At 40.6% G+C, this 16,792-nt stretch overlaps 2 protein-coding genes across 2 annotated transcripts in view; both read left to right on the top strand.

Moving 5' to 3' along the window:
* Nucleotides 1-195: 195 nt before the first annotated feature.
* LOC120796802 (calcium homeostasis modulator protein 2-like) lies at nucleotides 196-6,001 on the top strand. The gene is made up of 3 exons (XM_040139881.1): nucleotides 196-359; nucleotides 664-1,276; nucleotides 4,911-6,001. Exons 2-3 carry the CDS (start codon nucleotides 725-727, stop codon nucleotides 5,322-5,324), a joined length of 966 nt encoding a protein of 321 aa, XP_039995815.1. The 5' UTR covers nucleotides 196-359; nucleotides 664-724; the 3' UTR covers nucleotides 5,325-6,001.
* Nucleotides 6,002-6,644: 643 nt separating this feature from the next.
* The window catches only part of ncapd3 (non-SMC condensin II complex, subunit D3), a 29,267-nt gene continuing 19,119 nt past the window's right edge, over nucleotides 6,645-16,792 (top strand). The window contains exons 1-10 of the mRNA XM_040139880.1: nucleotides 6,645-6,738; nucleotides 9,273-9,445; nucleotides 10,104-10,266; nucleotides 11,181-11,347; nucleotides 11,760-11,924; nucleotides 11,999-12,060; nucleotides 12,146-12,233; nucleotides 13,628-13,761; nucleotides 14,698-14,770; nucleotides 14,992-15,117. Of these exons, the coding sequence (XP_039995814.1) occupies nucleotides 6,687-6,738; nucleotides 9,273-9,445; nucleotides 10,104-10,266; nucleotides 11,181-11,347; nucleotides 11,760-11,924; nucleotides 11,999-12,060; nucleotides 12,146-12,233; nucleotides 13,628-13,761; nucleotides 14,698-14,770; nucleotides 14,992-15,117 (1,203 nt within the window). The 5' untranslated portion in view covers nucleotides 6,645-6,686. The remainder of the gene's footprint in view (nucleotides 6,739-9,272; nucleotides 9,446-10,103; nucleotides 10,267-11,180; nucleotides 11,348-11,759; nucleotides 11,925-11,998; nucleotides 12,061-12,145; nucleotides 12,234-13,627; nucleotides 13,762-14,697; nucleotides 14,771-14,991; nucleotides 15,118-16,792) is intronic.

Genomic DNA, 16,792 nt, shown 5'->3' with positions numbered 1-16,792 from the left:
ATAACACTGATGTGTGATTCATACAGGCTTCTCGGTTCCTGGGCTTTCCCGCTTTGCCACCATATTGCTCTGTGATCTCCAACACATGTTTTTACTTACACGCCACATTTTTTTTCTTTTTTTCCACTGGGAGAAAACTGGAGGGTAGTTCCTGACTATGAGTCATCTCTGTTGCCCAGGCTGCTAACACAGATTCAAAGCTGCTTGCAAAAACGAGGGACCTCTCTTTTCAGCCTTACAGACAAAAGTTGATTTTTATGTTTTTGAACCAATAGTTTTTCATGAGATGTCATTGGACTGGATGTTTATGATAGATTATAAAGGCTGAGTCACATGTACCGCCTCAGGAAACTGCTAGAGTAAGTTTGCATGACTGCATTTCATAGTGACTCTTTGTTTTCGATGTCAGGATTTGTTTTGAAAAAAAAACAAAACAAAAAAAACAACTTCAGTCTGAACTGGCATCTTTGTTGATTGATTTCATAAGCATGACTTAAGTGTAATACTTATATTCTGTTAGTAAACTGAATCCATTCATTGCAAAACAGATGCTGCAAAACTTCAGACTCCTGTAAGACTCAAAGCAGGGTGTTTATTTGAAACAGAAATCTCTCTTAAACTCTAAGTTTCTTATTTATTTTCCTTCTCTTTGTCTCTCTGCAGTCTGACATTGTTGTAAACCAAACTTGCAACTCTTCAGTATTATTCTCAGTAAAGACCAAACATGGCTGCTGCTGCACTCGTCAAAGAGAACTTTAAGTTTGTGTCCCTCTTCTTCAAGAGTAAAGATGTGATGATCTTCAATGGTCTGATTGCTCTGGGAACTGTGGCTGGCCAGACTGCGTACAACGTTTTTGCCTTTGACTGTCCATGTTCCTCTGGGAGGAACTACCTCTACGGCTTGGCTGCCATTGGTGTTCCAGCGCTGGCATTTTTCCTCGTAGGAATAATGATGAACAAGAGCACCTGGGACCTGGTCTCTGAGTGTCGGCTCAGAAAGTGCCGGAAGCTGTCGGGAGTCACCGCCTTTGCACTACTGGGAACCATCATTGGTCGAGCTATTGTGGCTTCGCTGACATGGGTGGTTATCTCTTTGTTGCGGGGCCAGGCGTACACATGTGCCCTCAGTGAATTTGTTGACCCCAGTACGCTGGAGAGCTTCCCCTCAGGTCAGGGGACAGAGGTCATGGCTAAATTCCCGTGTGAAGGAAGTTTTCCAACGGACCTTCAAGGCTCCTGGGCTGAAATTGAGCGTCGACTGAAATATGAATCTCAGGTAGTGGAGTGCTTTATGCTTTGTGTTTGCAGGACTGTCTTGTTTTTTCCTTTTTATTGTTCAATAGACATTGTTAAACATTGTTACTGCTGTAGCTATGACTGAGGTCTGGACCTTGGTAACTTTTACAGGTTGCTCTGGTCTTGTTTGTTTCTGAGAATGAAAGCAATTTTGGTAGACCCTATGGGTATCAAGTTCTGGGACAACTGTAATGAAACTAGCAAATAAAACTGCGCTATAGTGTCAAAATCAAGAAAAGATTTCCACATGCCTCTGATGCTGTCAGGGACACAGGAAGGTTTGAAGAGAAAACATCATATGAATCAGTAACGTCTTGAATTCAAGTAATGCTTTAAACACATGTGTAGGCATGCAGAGTTAATAGTCAGACTTTCCATCCATTTGAAAGGGTTTTTAGAAATCTGCGTCCGGCTGATCTGCATCTGTCTGAAGTCAATCAGCTTTGACCCCAATTTATGACTCTTAGTTGCTTGTTAGATAGTTCAAATAATAAAACAATAACAGAACAACGAGGATCTAATCTGATGTCTTAAGCATTGATCACATCTCAGGCTCCCTGGGTACCTCCGCTAAAGAGGTTATGTTTTCACCTTTGTCTGTTTGTTAGTTTGTTTGTCGGTTCGTTTATTTGTCAGTGGGATTACACAAATAGTACTGAACCGATTTTCAGCAAACTTGGTGGAGGGATGGGTCATGGGCCATGTATCTCTGTATGTCAATTCAGTTTTAAAGGGTGTTGAACTACCAAACAGGATGTGATTCCTTATTACTGTCACATTACAAAACTAGCATGGCATATCTGCGCCAAGTTTTTAATGGGTTTGCTTTATCTGCCACAAAATTTCATGGGTTCTTCCTTGGCCCATGCCCCATCCCTCCATTAAGCTTGGTGCAAATCGGTTCAGTACTTTTTGCATAAACCTGCTGATGAATAAACCAATAAAACAAATCAACAAACAGACATGGGTAAGACAAAACTCCTTGGGAGAGGTAATAAACAATCAAATAATACTGCAACACTGCCACTTATATTGTTACTATTGTGAAATGAATATAGAAATTAAAATAGACAATTTGAATCCAATTATTTGTTGAAGTTACATTTATTACAATTTCAAATAGTAATAAATTCTAATAGTTTCTTCACAACCCCCACAGCCTGTGGTGGACCTTGGTTTAAAATTTGCCCCGATTATAGTTGCCATAGCTGTGCATAAACAGGAAATATAAAATACTAAGAAAATAAGTGCTAGCTATATTATCTGCCGTCAAAACCCATAAAAGGAATGCTTCAACATTCTGGAAAATATATGCCTATGTGTTTCTTCCCAAAAGTTAAGTGAGAAGAAAAACACCACTCTTGTGTCTGTTTGTTAAGAACAGAGCTGGAGTCAGGACATAGTTAACTTAGCCTAGCATAAAGACTGGAAGCAGGGAGAAACAGCTAGCCTGGCTCTGTTCAAAGTTCAAATATACACCTCCCAGCATCTCTAAAGCTCACTGATTAACTTGCTAACTTTTTGTATATTGTTTTCTAATCTGCACAGTACTGCAGTGGACCGCAAGAAAGGTCTGGGTTCGAACCTGCCAGCTGGCGGGGGCCATTCTGTGTGGAGTTTCCATGTTCTCCTGGTGCCTGCGTGGGTTTCATGCGGGTGCTCCAGCTTCCCCCCACAGTCCAAAGACATGCAGGTTAATTGGCAACTCTAAATTGCCTGTCGGTGTGAATGGTTTTTTTTCTCTGTGTGTCAGTCTTGCGATAGAATGGAAAACTGTCGAGGGTGTACCCTGCCTCTCGCCCATTGTCAGCTGGGATTGCCTCGAGCCCCCTGCAACCCTCAAAAGGAAAAGCAGTATAGTTAATAGACAGATGGATGGACAAACAGCAATGAAAAAATGACAGTTTGTAGTATTAGGTGTAGTTATGTGCTGTGCTGGAACTACTTTTTGATTAACAACAGCGTATTCATCCACCCAGCTCTTCTGCGCAGCATCTCCGTCTGTAGAAAGTTTTGGTTAGGGAACTTTCTTTAAAGGGTTTTCACACCCACACAGGTGTCTTCAGACGTCTGCTCATGATGTCTCTGAAATCCACATTGAGAAGATCAATCCATTAGTTTTACCCCAATTAAAGGTCCACTGGGTCCAGTTGGTCCAGGATATGTTTAGCCTAGAAGCAGTAGGAAGCGTAGCTCAGTCAGAAGGTAAACAAACAACTTCCAACAAATGTGACACTGTTTTTCCATTGGTGTTACTTGTTAGGGAAGCAATGACTTATTAAGCATGCTGTAGATGAAACACATTAAAAACAAGTCACTTCTATGAAGAAGACACTTGAGAGAATAAGATGAACCGAACTGGGTCAAGTGTAGTTAGGATGTGGCAGCCTCATTATGAGGATATGATGCTGTGAATATATTGCACAAAGCTAGTGAAGAAACATTCCTTTCACATTACAAAGCATGATGATGACAAAGATAAGCTGTACAAACAATACAACTTTAGAGCTTTTGGAAGGCATATTTTTTCAAAGGAAAACATACTGACTTGACTTGATATGCGTCCATTTTTTACAGTCACACTTTATAAAAGTGGTAGTGATGTTCTCAATCTGACTCTGTGTAAGACAGCTAACAAACATGTTCCTTTGAATAATAAGTCTGGTGATATTCTATAATTTTCTTAATGTCAACGAATCCCATGTTCAGACTCAAACCAACGCTCTTTTGTTTATTTGACTAAAAAATACAGTGAGCAGCTGTTTTTAGGAAATGACTGAGCCTTTTATAAATTAAGCTGTATATTTGTGAGCTATTTTAAAATATTTATGTCTTCAGTAGAAACCAATGGGCTTGGAGATGAGAACCACAGAGTAGACGAGTCAGAAAGTGTTGAGAGATGGACTAACTTGGTTTGGGTCCAGCTGATGCTCACATGGGCTCTGTTATTAAGGAGGACAGATGAAAGGGACAGATGTATAAATGATCTGTGACAGCTCAGTCAGGGTGTAAACTCAAAACCAGAACTCACAGACTGCACAGGTGCAGTAAAAACAAGGTGTACATGGTGAAAAACAAGGCAAACTAAGCAGGTAAAATCCAAAATGGCAGACAAGGATTAAAAAAACAAGGCAGGTAGGATAACAGGACAGGACGACTGGATCTCTACAGTTGGGCTGGGCAAAATAGATGATCTAGCAAAGAACTGTGGCCAAGGGACAGGTATTGCGGAGATGAGGAGGGAATTGGGAGCCGGTGTGCAGGTTGATGTAGAGCACAGGTGATGCAGAAAGGCTGGAAAACACTTGGGACACAGCTGGACAGGGAGCGAATGGCAGAAGAGATGAGTGTGATGGCAAAAGACAAAGACAGGTGCAACAAAGGTTATGAATTAGCTGTAGTCATCAATTACCTTTCTGACATTTGATGACGATGGTAAACAGGTACAGTACATGTGATGAATTATTGATAATAACAGGTGCTTTAAAAAGCCGCAGCCATGCATAATAGTCATGTTTGATGACAGCCGCTCTGCTGTTGTTGGTGGACTTAACTGATCAAGTGCCTTCGAGCCTAAACAAAGTGTTGACTCTACAACTGTCCGTTGTTTTCAGCTGATAGGCTGGCTGCTGGTGGCCGGAATGTCTCTGATGGTGTTCCTGTTGCTGTGTTTGAAGCGCTGCTCCTCTCCACTTGGCTACCAGCAGGAGGACTACTGGTCCCAGTACCGCTCTAATGAAAAGACCCTCTTCCAACGCACAGCAGCAGTCCATGCCCGCCTCCTGGCTGCAGAGAACATCAAGAACTTCTTTGGCTTTGTGGCATTGGAGCAGGAAGAGAAGGAGCAGCTGGCTGAACACCAGGGTGCTAGTCCGATCTGCAGCACCAACTGGAACAGAGTGACTGGTGTCTACCTCTACAGGGAAAAGAATGGACTGCCTTTGTACAGCAGGCTCAACAAATGGGCCACGTACAGTCTGGAGAATAATGTGGAAGCCATGGAGAAAGAGATGGACGTGCTCGCTTGACTGCGTTCCTCAGTAAAGTGGCCAAGTGACTGCGACCACTATGCTTCAAATGGAGTGCTTGGTGGATCGTCAAAAAGCGTCCACAGCCCCCTCCCTCAACTCCTTTACCATTTCAGAACTGAGTGGGCTTTGTCTGACAATAGTATTTTCTTTATTTATTTAACTTTCTGAAACTAACAATCTGAAAATCATGCACAGTATTTTTGCCACTTTGCATTGTGACGTGTTTGGAGGAGACTTCATAAGAAATGTTTCATTTGAAGATACTGAACCATTAAGTCATCAGTATAACTTGGATGGAAGAGCAGACAAAGGATATCAGAAATGTAATTAATTTATTAGTAGGACTTTACCATCAGTAGAAAATTTTGATTTTATGGTGCCCACTATTTCCCACCACTGTTTTAAAGTCATGTCTTATTTCAGCATTGGAAAGAGCAAATATGGAGTCTATACTGTCAGATGTTGTCCTGCATATAGTGTGGGAAATGATTTCTGTTCCAAATGTATGTTTTAGCTTTAAAGAATTTTAGGGAGAAAATTTGGGTTCAAGAGGTTGACAGTAATCTAAATGTTACTTCTCGGGATATGACAGAAATATCCCGCTTTCATATCAGTATATCTCAGTTGCTTTGTCATTAATATTCTCTGGAAGAATAATTGCAAAATTTACCACCTTTTTTTGACTTTGCAAGATGATACAATAAATAAATAAATAAATGTAATAAAATTTAAAAAACAAAACAAAATGGAAGGTCATCTTTCAGCAGATTCTCACTGATGAAGAACTGTGACTAAAATAGATATACTGTAGATCCCATTTACACTTTGTATTCTTGATATGTTTACCATGTTTGCTGACAAGTCCACCAGCTCTGTTCTCCTAATTTGCATACTGACTGCGATCACAAAGCAGTCAGAAACAAGAGTCCGTCAGTACTCCGTGTATGGGCCCAGTCCACATCCATCCCTGATTAAGTCAAATAAGCACCCTTTGTATAAGCAATGGGTTATATGAGGGTGATAACTTCCAACTCTAACATCTGCTGTGCAAGCCAGGTCCCTGAAACCACCTCAGGCCCTTTCATCTCTTTCATTAACTTGATTACAAATGAGCATGGACTTTGGTCATGCGGTATTAAATTCACATGGTCTCACTCGGGCCTGGGTATGGTTCAAAGATTTTCATTACTGGTGTCAATATAATGCATATATTATTAGTTGGTCCTCCAGACCAGAAGATGGCGGCAATGAAAGCTGAAAGAATTAACTTTAAAAAAAGGAGTAAGGGATGAAGACATTTTCACTGCGCATGTGTAAAAGTCTGCGTTTTCTGGCGGGCTGATTCAAAACATAAACAAGATGGAGTTGATCTCTGCGCTGCAGTTTCTGAACTTACAAGAAATCCCAGGAGGTAAAATTTTGTGTTTCGTGTATGTTGTCCGCGTACCTTTTCTATTATATTGAATAACGCGGATTGATCAAATTGGGATACTTTTGGCCGCCCCCGGCCGCCAACATCGCTAATTCCCGGGTTATGTGCCCTGCTCTGGTCTACAGGGAGAACAGCATCCAAATCCCATTCACACATCTTCCAAGTTAGTCACTGTCGCCCGGTTTGAAAGCAAAACGCAGTTAAATCCAAACGTCAGACCTTTATACCTAACAAATTGTCACCGTGGTGACCCATTGCGTTCTGGGTCACAGAAAAAATGTCGCGAACCGATTTATGAAGTATGATTTTTAGCTAAGCTAGCCCTGGCATCAGTTATCTGAGGTTTGTTGTTACGCATAAAGAACGCGGAAACTATGCAACGTTAAACTGACAAGTTCGTAAAAGGGAGTTTGGTTCAAGGTTCCCCGCGTAACTTTACTTCTCAATATAGAGCCGCACGAATGCACACTGAATATGAACAGTAAACAATACAAATACAGAAATTCCAGAAAGTAATTCAGTATGCAGCATTGGTGGGATGAACCCAACATATAAAGACAAATCAGAATTGCAGCCCTACTTACTTGATCACAATGACCTGAATATATCCTTGATACACTTAACTTTTACGTAATTACTTTTTGTCTGTACTTTATATACCTAAATATAGTTATTGTATTAATCCGAATTTCAATTTCACTCTTGACATTTCTGCCTTATCTGTACATACACTGTCTATTACATGTCCATCTGTCTTGGAAGGATCTACCGTGGTGTTTTTCCTCGTCTGAGTTCAATGGTTCTAAGGAGCAGAAACAATTAACCAATTAGTCAGTTGTCACAGAATTAATTGGCAACTGATAACTGATTAACTGTTTCAGTCATTTTTCAAGCAAAATACCAAACATTTCACACTGTTGGGGAGAAAAAAAAGACATTCAATATGAAACGTTGTTGTCTGAGAAACTGCAGTCGGCTTTGCTGACATTTAGCAACCAAACAAGTAATTAATATATCTAGAAAATAATAGGCAAACTACTAGATCGTGGAAATAATCACTGGATGCCACCCTACTTAAACAGCATTTAGACAGATGTCATTGAGAGTGTGCTGACGGTGTTTTTTGGTGGTGTTACCGACAGCAAGCAGCACCATCGTTTTTAAATGAGTTTTCCTACCTTCCAGGGGCTCATTGGTTTCATTTCAGTGCACTCAAAATCATCAAAATCAAATCACAGAGACTTGAAACTTGCTCAATACAGCTGACGCATCATAATGAAACACATGCCTGCACTGGTTTCTGTTAAAGTTACTTAATTTTAGAGTTTGAACGGTGTTAAAATGGTAGAGAGATCTTCGAGTCCTTCCTGGCGGAGCATTCATGTGCGGAAGTGAAGGTCGGATGACAGAGCTTCTCCATCCAGAAGCTGTGATGTTAGGAAACTAATGATGTATGATGAATGAATGATGTATGAAAGTTACTTTGTTGATCTCAGAGTGGAGGACAGTTTTAGATACAAGATAGCACATAAATAGCCGTTGATAGTGGTGACGGTTGAGCTGTAACACATACCAAACAGTGTTTTTTTTTTTCTGCCATGAAAGGGACCATTGTAACCACTGCTGGAGGAGTTGGGGTGAGGCAGTGATGCATGTATGACCAGCCATCCCGATTGGTATTGGGATTTCTTTCTTAAGTAGTCATTTACAGTGAAATGGTCACTTCACACATGTAGCACGTGTTACCTGCTGCAATATTCTGGATGTTGGACTGCAATGAGCCATAACCCGCGCTGCTCTGGATTAGTGGGAAAACAGTGAAAATGTTCTTTTAATGTGTAGCGACAATATCGTTATTCATACCCAGGAACCTCACACCTCATGGTTTCATGAGCATTCTCTTACCAAGCTCACGGTAAGGTTGACACAGTTGTGCGTCCTGCCATGAGCTAGAATGTTTTGGTCAGAAAACGTGGTTTGCTTCACAGAGCAGAGTCTGTCCTATCAGACCTACTCATCAATGTGACATCTGTCCTGCTAACCGATCGAACACGGAACTACACAGAAGGAATGTATACCTCCGCCATGGAAACTAGACCCGGTTTAAAAGATTGTTTTATGAGTGAAATCATGATTACCGTGAGTTATAATTGTGGACATGTGTTCTGTAATGCAGATCACTGAATCTTAAAATGGGTGTATCAACTGAACATTTCATTTTGAAAGTTAAGTGTAGTTTATTCGGCTTAAACATGGAAAATCAATGGTATGGTCCTTTTAAATATTACTAGCTCTCCCTACAGCTCCAAAGTAGTTTAATTCACAAGGCTCAATCATCATTGTCGTGAAGAAAATAATGTGGCTTTAAATGAAGATACATTCTTACATGGAAGAAATAAGGAATTGGAGTTTCTGCCCTCACACATTTACCAACAGAGTTCTCCAAGTTCTGAAATCTCGTCTGTTGTTGTGTTGAAAAACTGCAGGTAATGTGATAACTGTTGTGATTTCAGCCTGGGTGGATTCAGTATGGGACCTAGAGTTCACAGAAAGACAACCACTGGATGATACTGTAGAAGAAAAATTGACAGCCAGTGGAGACCAGGCCTTCAGGAACCTGTATCAGTGTTTACTGGCCCATGCTGCTGAGCAACAGCAGTCTGCAGAACGAGGTGGAGCTTCACAGGTAAAACTGATCTGTCCTCTGCTTCAGGGAACTCTAATACAAGAATTATTTACAGGGCTATACAGGCAGTTTAGCATTTTTTACTCTGTGAACTTGAAAATATGTATATTTTACTTTCCTGTTGCTCATTTTCCAAATCAGCCTGTAAGTTCCTAGACTAACTTCCTACTTTACAGCCTGTCGTTGGTTTCACTTTTCTGCAAAAAAATTAATGTGCAAAGACTTAAAACTTTAGTGGGCACTATACTCTCACATAACACTGACTACAACAAACACTGGTTTTTGCAGCTGATCATTTTAATTGAATGTAATCTCGTCTCTCTTGGCTTGAGTTTTTAGGAGAGGTATTTCTAAAAGCTTTCAGCTCATTATCTCTCCTGAAAGGGGTTTTGTTTACTTTCACGTACTGTATATGTGAGAATATATGTACGTGCAAGTGTGTCTTTCATAATAGTTGCAGAAAAATAAACAAATAAAAAAATAACATTGATTAGTGTATTGAAATGTACTGAAACTATTGGCTCCCTGAGAGGAAGGTAATCAATCTAAATCTTTTTTTTGCATTAATGATGCCAAACATTGCTCTGCTGGGTATCTTTGTTTTTTTCCTGTCTATTAGCAACAGTAAGCGCTGAGTGTATCCCATGTTGCATTGCAGAGTATCTGGGCGATTCTGGGGGAGAACAGAGTGTCAGTCAAGTCTCTGGTGGCCGTTCTGTCCTTCTTTGTCCTGGGGGGAAAAGCCAAGGCGGCCAATGTCCAGCAGAGAGTGAGCAGCTTGCACGCTGCCTCACTCTACCTGCTGCTGCTGGGAATCCCAGGTGAAGAAATCTGAGAAATATACATATACCTTAGAAGATCTTCATGTAGTTTCAGTGCAGCCACAAAGTAGCATTTGTTAAAACTGTGGCAGTAAGGTTTCAACATGTATTTCCTTTGGACTATTGAAACAGTAAATACTGTATAGCTTGTCTTCTCACTTGCGCTTCCGCTTGTGTGTGAATCAGTACCTGCTCTATCGAAGATGTATAATTGATTGATGGAAAATACTACAACTACAAAAGAAGTTCATTTTAGGGAGGGAAAGTGTGCGATTAGTGCCTGTGACGTTTTCACAGAACGCGGGTTGGATTTAACAGTTAACAGATAATTCTGGTTCATTACAGTGACTATTGTAGCTCTGGTCACCATTTCTGTTCGTTATGGTAACCTCTGTACTCACAAAGTGAGATCTGGGAATACGTTGACAACACTACAACAAAGTACAAGAGGTCAAGAAATGCAAGCAGCCAGGCACTCAGAAAATTTGGAAACAAATCAACAGGAGAAAGTGGGTCTATAAAATTAAGGTTTATAATGGACAGTTAAGGGGTCATAATTTTACTGCTCACCTTAGTTATCCCCATAACACAGCCAGTAAGAACATCATTCACTCTAATGTCATCATCTACATCCTTCCATCGAAGCGCTGAGTTGTTTTTTTTTTTTGTAGTATTGTTTTGCTTATGTCTAGTTCCCCAAGGTGACATAAGACTCTTCTGTTGATGATGTGTTAAGTTTGGCGTGCCTGCTGGGTGCTTTAGCACAGTCCACCTGTAAAATACAAAGCATATTCTTTGACCGTTTCCATATAAGGTTGGCAGTGATGTACAGTTGAGTGTTTTGTGTGTTTGTCTGCAGTTTTTTTTTTTTTTTTTTTTAGATGACTTCCTTTATGTGTGTTTATTGCCTCCAGGGAGCATTGCCAACAAGGTTTTCCATGAGGTTTTGTTGGACACGTGTTCCGACTTGACCTCTCACTGCTGGCCTCAGTACGCTGGAAAAAAGCGCAAGAAGGACGGCCTGAAGAGTTCTCAGGCAGAGGGCAAACGCTCCAAACCGCAGCGGAGAGACACTCCAGAGGTAAGGTCCTCTGTCAGAAATCACTCAAAACCATGGACCGTTACAAGATATAATGGCACAACGTTTGCTGCAGACTTTCATACACTGACTTTACATCTAGTGTTACCTGGCAGGTTGATTTTTTTTTTTTTTTTTTTTTAGATTCAGATTAAAATGTCTGAAAAATTTCTGAATGAATTGCCATGATGCGACCGTTAATCATGAATGCACCACCAAGGACAGATTTTCAAATTAGCCCTTTACTGGGACTTTTTGGTATGCAACCATAATGTATCTTTGAGGAAATAAAATCACTGTGATGGATTAGCTACATCTGTTTAGCTTCATTATACTGTATCTAACACAGATGGAGATGTACAAAATAATGAATTCTTGAAATGACCTCAGAGGTGCCTGTCGTTGTTTTCCTCAGATGGAAATGGAGGAGGCAGAGGAGGAGGAAGAGGAGCTTCATTTCTCTGGCCAGGATTTGATGAAGATCAGAGACGCTGTGGTTCTCCTGGTTCAAAGCCTCCTCAGACTCCTGCAGACATTTACACTCAAAGATAGACCACAGATTGCCAGCAACTGCACACAGGTAACTACTAATTCTACCATCACGCTCACTTCATACTACACTAAGCAGGTGACATGTTTCTTTTTTCTCTGCAGATCTTCACTAAGCTCCTTTACTTTGAGCCCGTCGTTGGAGAGCTGACCTTTGCCACTGAACAGTGAGTTTTCTGATGTCTTGCTCTGTCATGTTGAGAAATCTATCCAGGACATGAAAGAAAAGACAGTTATGTTATTTCTGCACAGAGAGATCAGCAAGCTGAGGAGTGTTCCCGAGATGGCTTTCTACGGCCTGCAGCTGCTCTGCTCGCCAAAACATGGAGACCAGAGAGAAGTAAGATTCAATAATCATGGCCCATGGGGGCCAACATTATGCAGACTTGTTGGATTACTGTGTTACCTAATCTCATTAAATACCATCTTCAACCTGCAGAAATGAGAAACATTTTCTCTGCATGCACCACAGTGGCCGGAATCTCCCTGCCTTCTCTCTCTTTGTAGTGACACATAGAAACCACACATCCTTCCCAAAGACTTGGACTAGACGGCACTTTGCACACACTGTAATAGTGGCTCATACCGACATAGATACAAAAGCTTTAAGTGGTACAGTCCCTTTTTCTGTGCCTGCGACTCCTGTTTCTATCAAGCCTGAATTGACCAAGATGATGGTCCAGACAGTGGGGGAAGAACGTGCTAGTCCGGGTGTACAGGCACTGTTCAAGCCAACTACAGCTAAAAACACTGTCATGTGCTTCTAATGGCTTAGAGAATACGCTTGGTTTATATTGTATATGACCAAAAAAATCTTCCCTCTTGCTTGAACAGTTATTTGTTCGGGCTGTGGGTAAATAACAAATCTTATTGTTGATGGTAAAGAAGAGAGTCCAGAGTTAAAGGGATGAGGGACACCAAAATTACAAAGAAAAAGACAAACATATTTTTCTGCCTAAATACTCATTACCTGCAGTACTGTAACTAGCCATGCAAAAAGTTTTATTTTGCCCAGGTTTTGAGATATCTGCCTGTTTTTTTCCTACATTCGGGAAGAACTCAAGCACAGCTGTCCGCAAAATATGTCCAAGCTACTCTGGATAATTCACAGACCTCACTATCAACAGTTTTCTTTGAGATTCTTTCTTAAGTGTCTGACTATTTCTTCAAGCAAGACTTAAAGACCTCAACTGTACTGAGAGGCAGCAGAAATCTCAGACGTGAATATCTCCAAACCTCCACATAACACATATCTGCCTTGTTAGATACCAGTAGATCAGGGGTTCCCAACCTGGAGGTAACCTGGGGTAAAAAGGGGCCCCAAGAAAAACTGACATCATTAACAAGACAGGAAATTTCTTTTTCCTGATGTTTCTGTAGTCTTTGCTTTTTATTGTCAAATACTGGAGAGTTTTACCTCCTCAGGCCTCTAAAACTATTCAAGTGAAACAATGTGTGAAGGAAACATTTTTTGGTTGAATTCACAGTTTGGAGACAGGTTAAGTAGAATATAAAAAAATATAGGCCCCAACATTGATGTCACACAAACTTTAGAAGTCAACACAATTAAAACCATTATGTCTAAATAAAATATTCTAACAGCTTTCAAAATTGCAAAATATTGTGATCTTATTCTGTTTAAACATAAAGCAAGAGCGATATCTACAGTGTTATTTGTCCTTATTTATCCGTAACAGAGGGATTTTTCTAATCTAAACTGATGTGTCTGTTCAGTCCCTGCGGACGGTTTTCCACCGGCTTCTCTACGTGATCCTGATGATGACTAAAGGCAACAGAGGGAAGCCCTCCCTTCTTGTACCCAGCCAGGCCATCCTCTCCACGCGTGACCAGGCCATCCATTTTGTGTGGTAAACAGCTATGTTTTGATCAAATGACAAAGCAAACTGTAGAACCATCTAAATTTGAATGTGGTATACAGCAATTTTGTCGACAGTTGAACCGAGTGAAAAAGTTAAAATATTTTAATTCATTTCACGGTTTTTCCACTAAACTGGTACTATACTTTGACTCCACCAGACTGCAGAGAATGAAGGAAAGTTGGGACACACATTATAGCATCAGATGCTTGATGTGTGATTGGCGTAAAATCATCATCCTTTGTTCACTTGTTGGAGCCAGATCAGAAGATCTATATCTATGAGAGATTCAGTGCGGGTCAATACTTAACTTAAAAATGCGATGCTTTGTTAAAAAAGTGTGACACTTGTCACAATGAGAAGAAAAATCTATGCTTCACTAATTAAAGAAAATAATTTAGAACAAACTCAAAAACAGTTAAACGGGGGGAAAAATGATTTTTACGACAGTTACATAATTAATCATTATGTTGTTTTATTAAATCGTTGACTGCCACCTGCTGGATATACAAAGATGTGTAGCTGGATTTTATCCATCTTGGATTTGATCGGTATCTCCCCCACATAAAAATCTGATATAGGCTGAAAACAATTTTCAAATGTTACAAATCTACAGAATTGTGTCATTGCTTGTATTATACAAGCCACCACTACATAATGTCTTTGTGGAACTCATGCCTGTCTTTATTTAATCAATTGCATCATACATTGCAACTGTCATGAGCATAATGTAAGATGGTGAAATGAGGCAACCCCATTTCCTAATAGTTCCTTAATTTTCTGTTGGTGGATGGAGTATAAAGATTGGTGCTAACGCCTCACATCAGGATGTCTTGATTGTTGAATATTTGGGGTATGCCTAGCCGTTTAACTGCAGACATTTCACAAAACTATGTATTACTTTGCACCTGCTATTTATGTTTACAGTCATCTTGTGGATGAGCTGAAGGAGCTGGCGCAACCTTTCCTGCATATCCTCCTGCAGCATATCTGCTTCCAGGTGAATCCTCCAGCAGGCACTCAGCAGTGGCACACTCCCTGGGAAGATAAAAATGAGGACTGTTTGTGTTAAAGTTCAGAGAGTCAGCCTGAGCGGTTTCAGTCTTAAGGTTATGAGGGCAGTCACATTGGATCGTTTTACTAGTACAGTTTGCTGTTACATTGTTGTTTAATGATGCATTAGCATAGCTGTGATATAGTGTTTGTGCCGTGGATATTTAGATGGTGGAGAAAAGCGAGTTTCGAAGCCACGGAGCCCAGGCTGTGGGTATGCTGACGTCTCAGATGATAGGGATAGACTACGCCTGTTTCATCAAGTGGCTGTTTAATTTCTCCAGACACTCAAAGGTAAGGCATCCCAGTGGTCACCTCTTAACGTTAAATATTGATGTATTCTGTATTTTATATTTCTGTCGTGATTCAGACACAAATATTTGATGATTGCGGGATTCAGTACTTGTTTAACTTTGCTTGTTTCACCTGATTTGCATGACGTGCTGATAAAACCATCTGATTCTGGGCAGTTGAAGACACATTTTTCTGGAAAGCAATGGAGAGCAAAGCGTTTTCTGCTACTGGCCTTAAAATACTGGTGTAAGAGAAGACAATTTTGGAGCTCCAGTTGAATATTGGTCTTACAACAGGAAGGCTTTATGTAAGGAAATAATAGACAAATAGCTTAGTGCTGTCAGACCAACAAAAAGATCAGTGACTGACTTTAAAAAGCTTCCAGAAGTCATGCAAAATCGATGTGGATGAATCTGGGAGTTCTGAAAACTCAGGGCATCGGACATATCAAGCCTGAAAAGATGGAGCTCCTTAAAAATACTGAGCTGTCCCATCTCAGCTATCGGTATCATGAACGTCGTCACAGTTTAAACATTCGTTCATCTGTAACGTTTCAGTTCACCCCGGAGATCCATCAGACAAACTGATATTTACGTCCAGCAGCTAAGAATAACCAGTTGCTCATTTATTCAAATGTAATCCATGTGTGTAAAAGAAATGAGCCTAAACTTGAATATTGTCAGTGATTATGTTGCATACATTTTGTGAAGGCAGCAGGAGATGTGTTATATTATTCAGCAGGACTGCATGAAAAATGAAAGCAGTATGCAGGTGGGGAAATGATACCAAGTGAAACATAAAAGAAAAACCTGGAGTCCTAGTTCCCTTGCTTTGTCATAAACCTCGCCGCTTCTATCCCTGGACCGGCAGGATTAAGTCTGGCGGCGCTAACCCCCTCGCTCATCAACACCCCTGTGTTGCCCTTGAGCAAAGCCCTTAGCCCGACTGCTCCAGTAGAGCTGCTCAGTGGCAGACAGGTCAGAGTGGGCAGCTTCTAGGTGTGACTTTGTGCAACTGTGAATGTGATCAAGGCGTTCCTGTGAAACTACCCTAAATAAATAAAGGTTAAAAAAAAGAACAACAAAAAAGAACATAATGGGACTTGGAGCAGGTCTGTAGGTTTAGTGATTTAAGACACTTTACATTATTCTTTGTAATTTCTAACATCAATATAAATAAAATCTTAAAAATGTTTTAAATCTTAGTTATGATATTTCTCTGCTCAGTTTAGTATTTTCTGACTCAATTCAAATTTACCCTAGTTCTACTTTGTCATATGATAGAAACATGCATTCAGCTACTCAGCAGTGAGTTTAGAATATTTTTCTCAGTACAGTTACTGTAGAGAGTGTCAGTCTGTACATCCTGTCACGGGCTCTCCAGATAAAAGGGAGGGCTGTCTGTCACATGATACTGCAGCGGTCAGCGCTGAACAGAGGAGGCAGAAAAACAGCTCGTCCGCATTATCACCACACCCGGCCTGCCAGTGTGTGCCAGCACAAACCAGAGAATGCACGCACGCAACTACGGCAATATTGGCCACAAACACCAGTTTACCACTGAGCCACTGGAGGTCTCTGACTTGATTATTGCCACAAACAAAAATATAACATGCATGCTTATAATTAAGCCATTAAGAGACAGGAAAATATGTATCCAAGCAGGAGGCCACTGG

This window comes from Xiphias gladius, chromosome 11 (genome assembly GCF_016859285.1).
Source record: "Xiphias gladius isolate SHS-SW01 ecotype Sanya breed wild chromosome 11, ASM1685928v1, whole genome shotgun sequence".
Lineage (NCBI taxonomy): Eukaryota > Metazoa > Chordata > Actinopteri > Istiophoriformes > Xiphiidae > Xiphias > Xiphias gladius.
The sequence above is the reverse complement of the archived record's forward strand: the minus strand, read 5'-3'. Positions and strand labels throughout refer to the sequence as shown.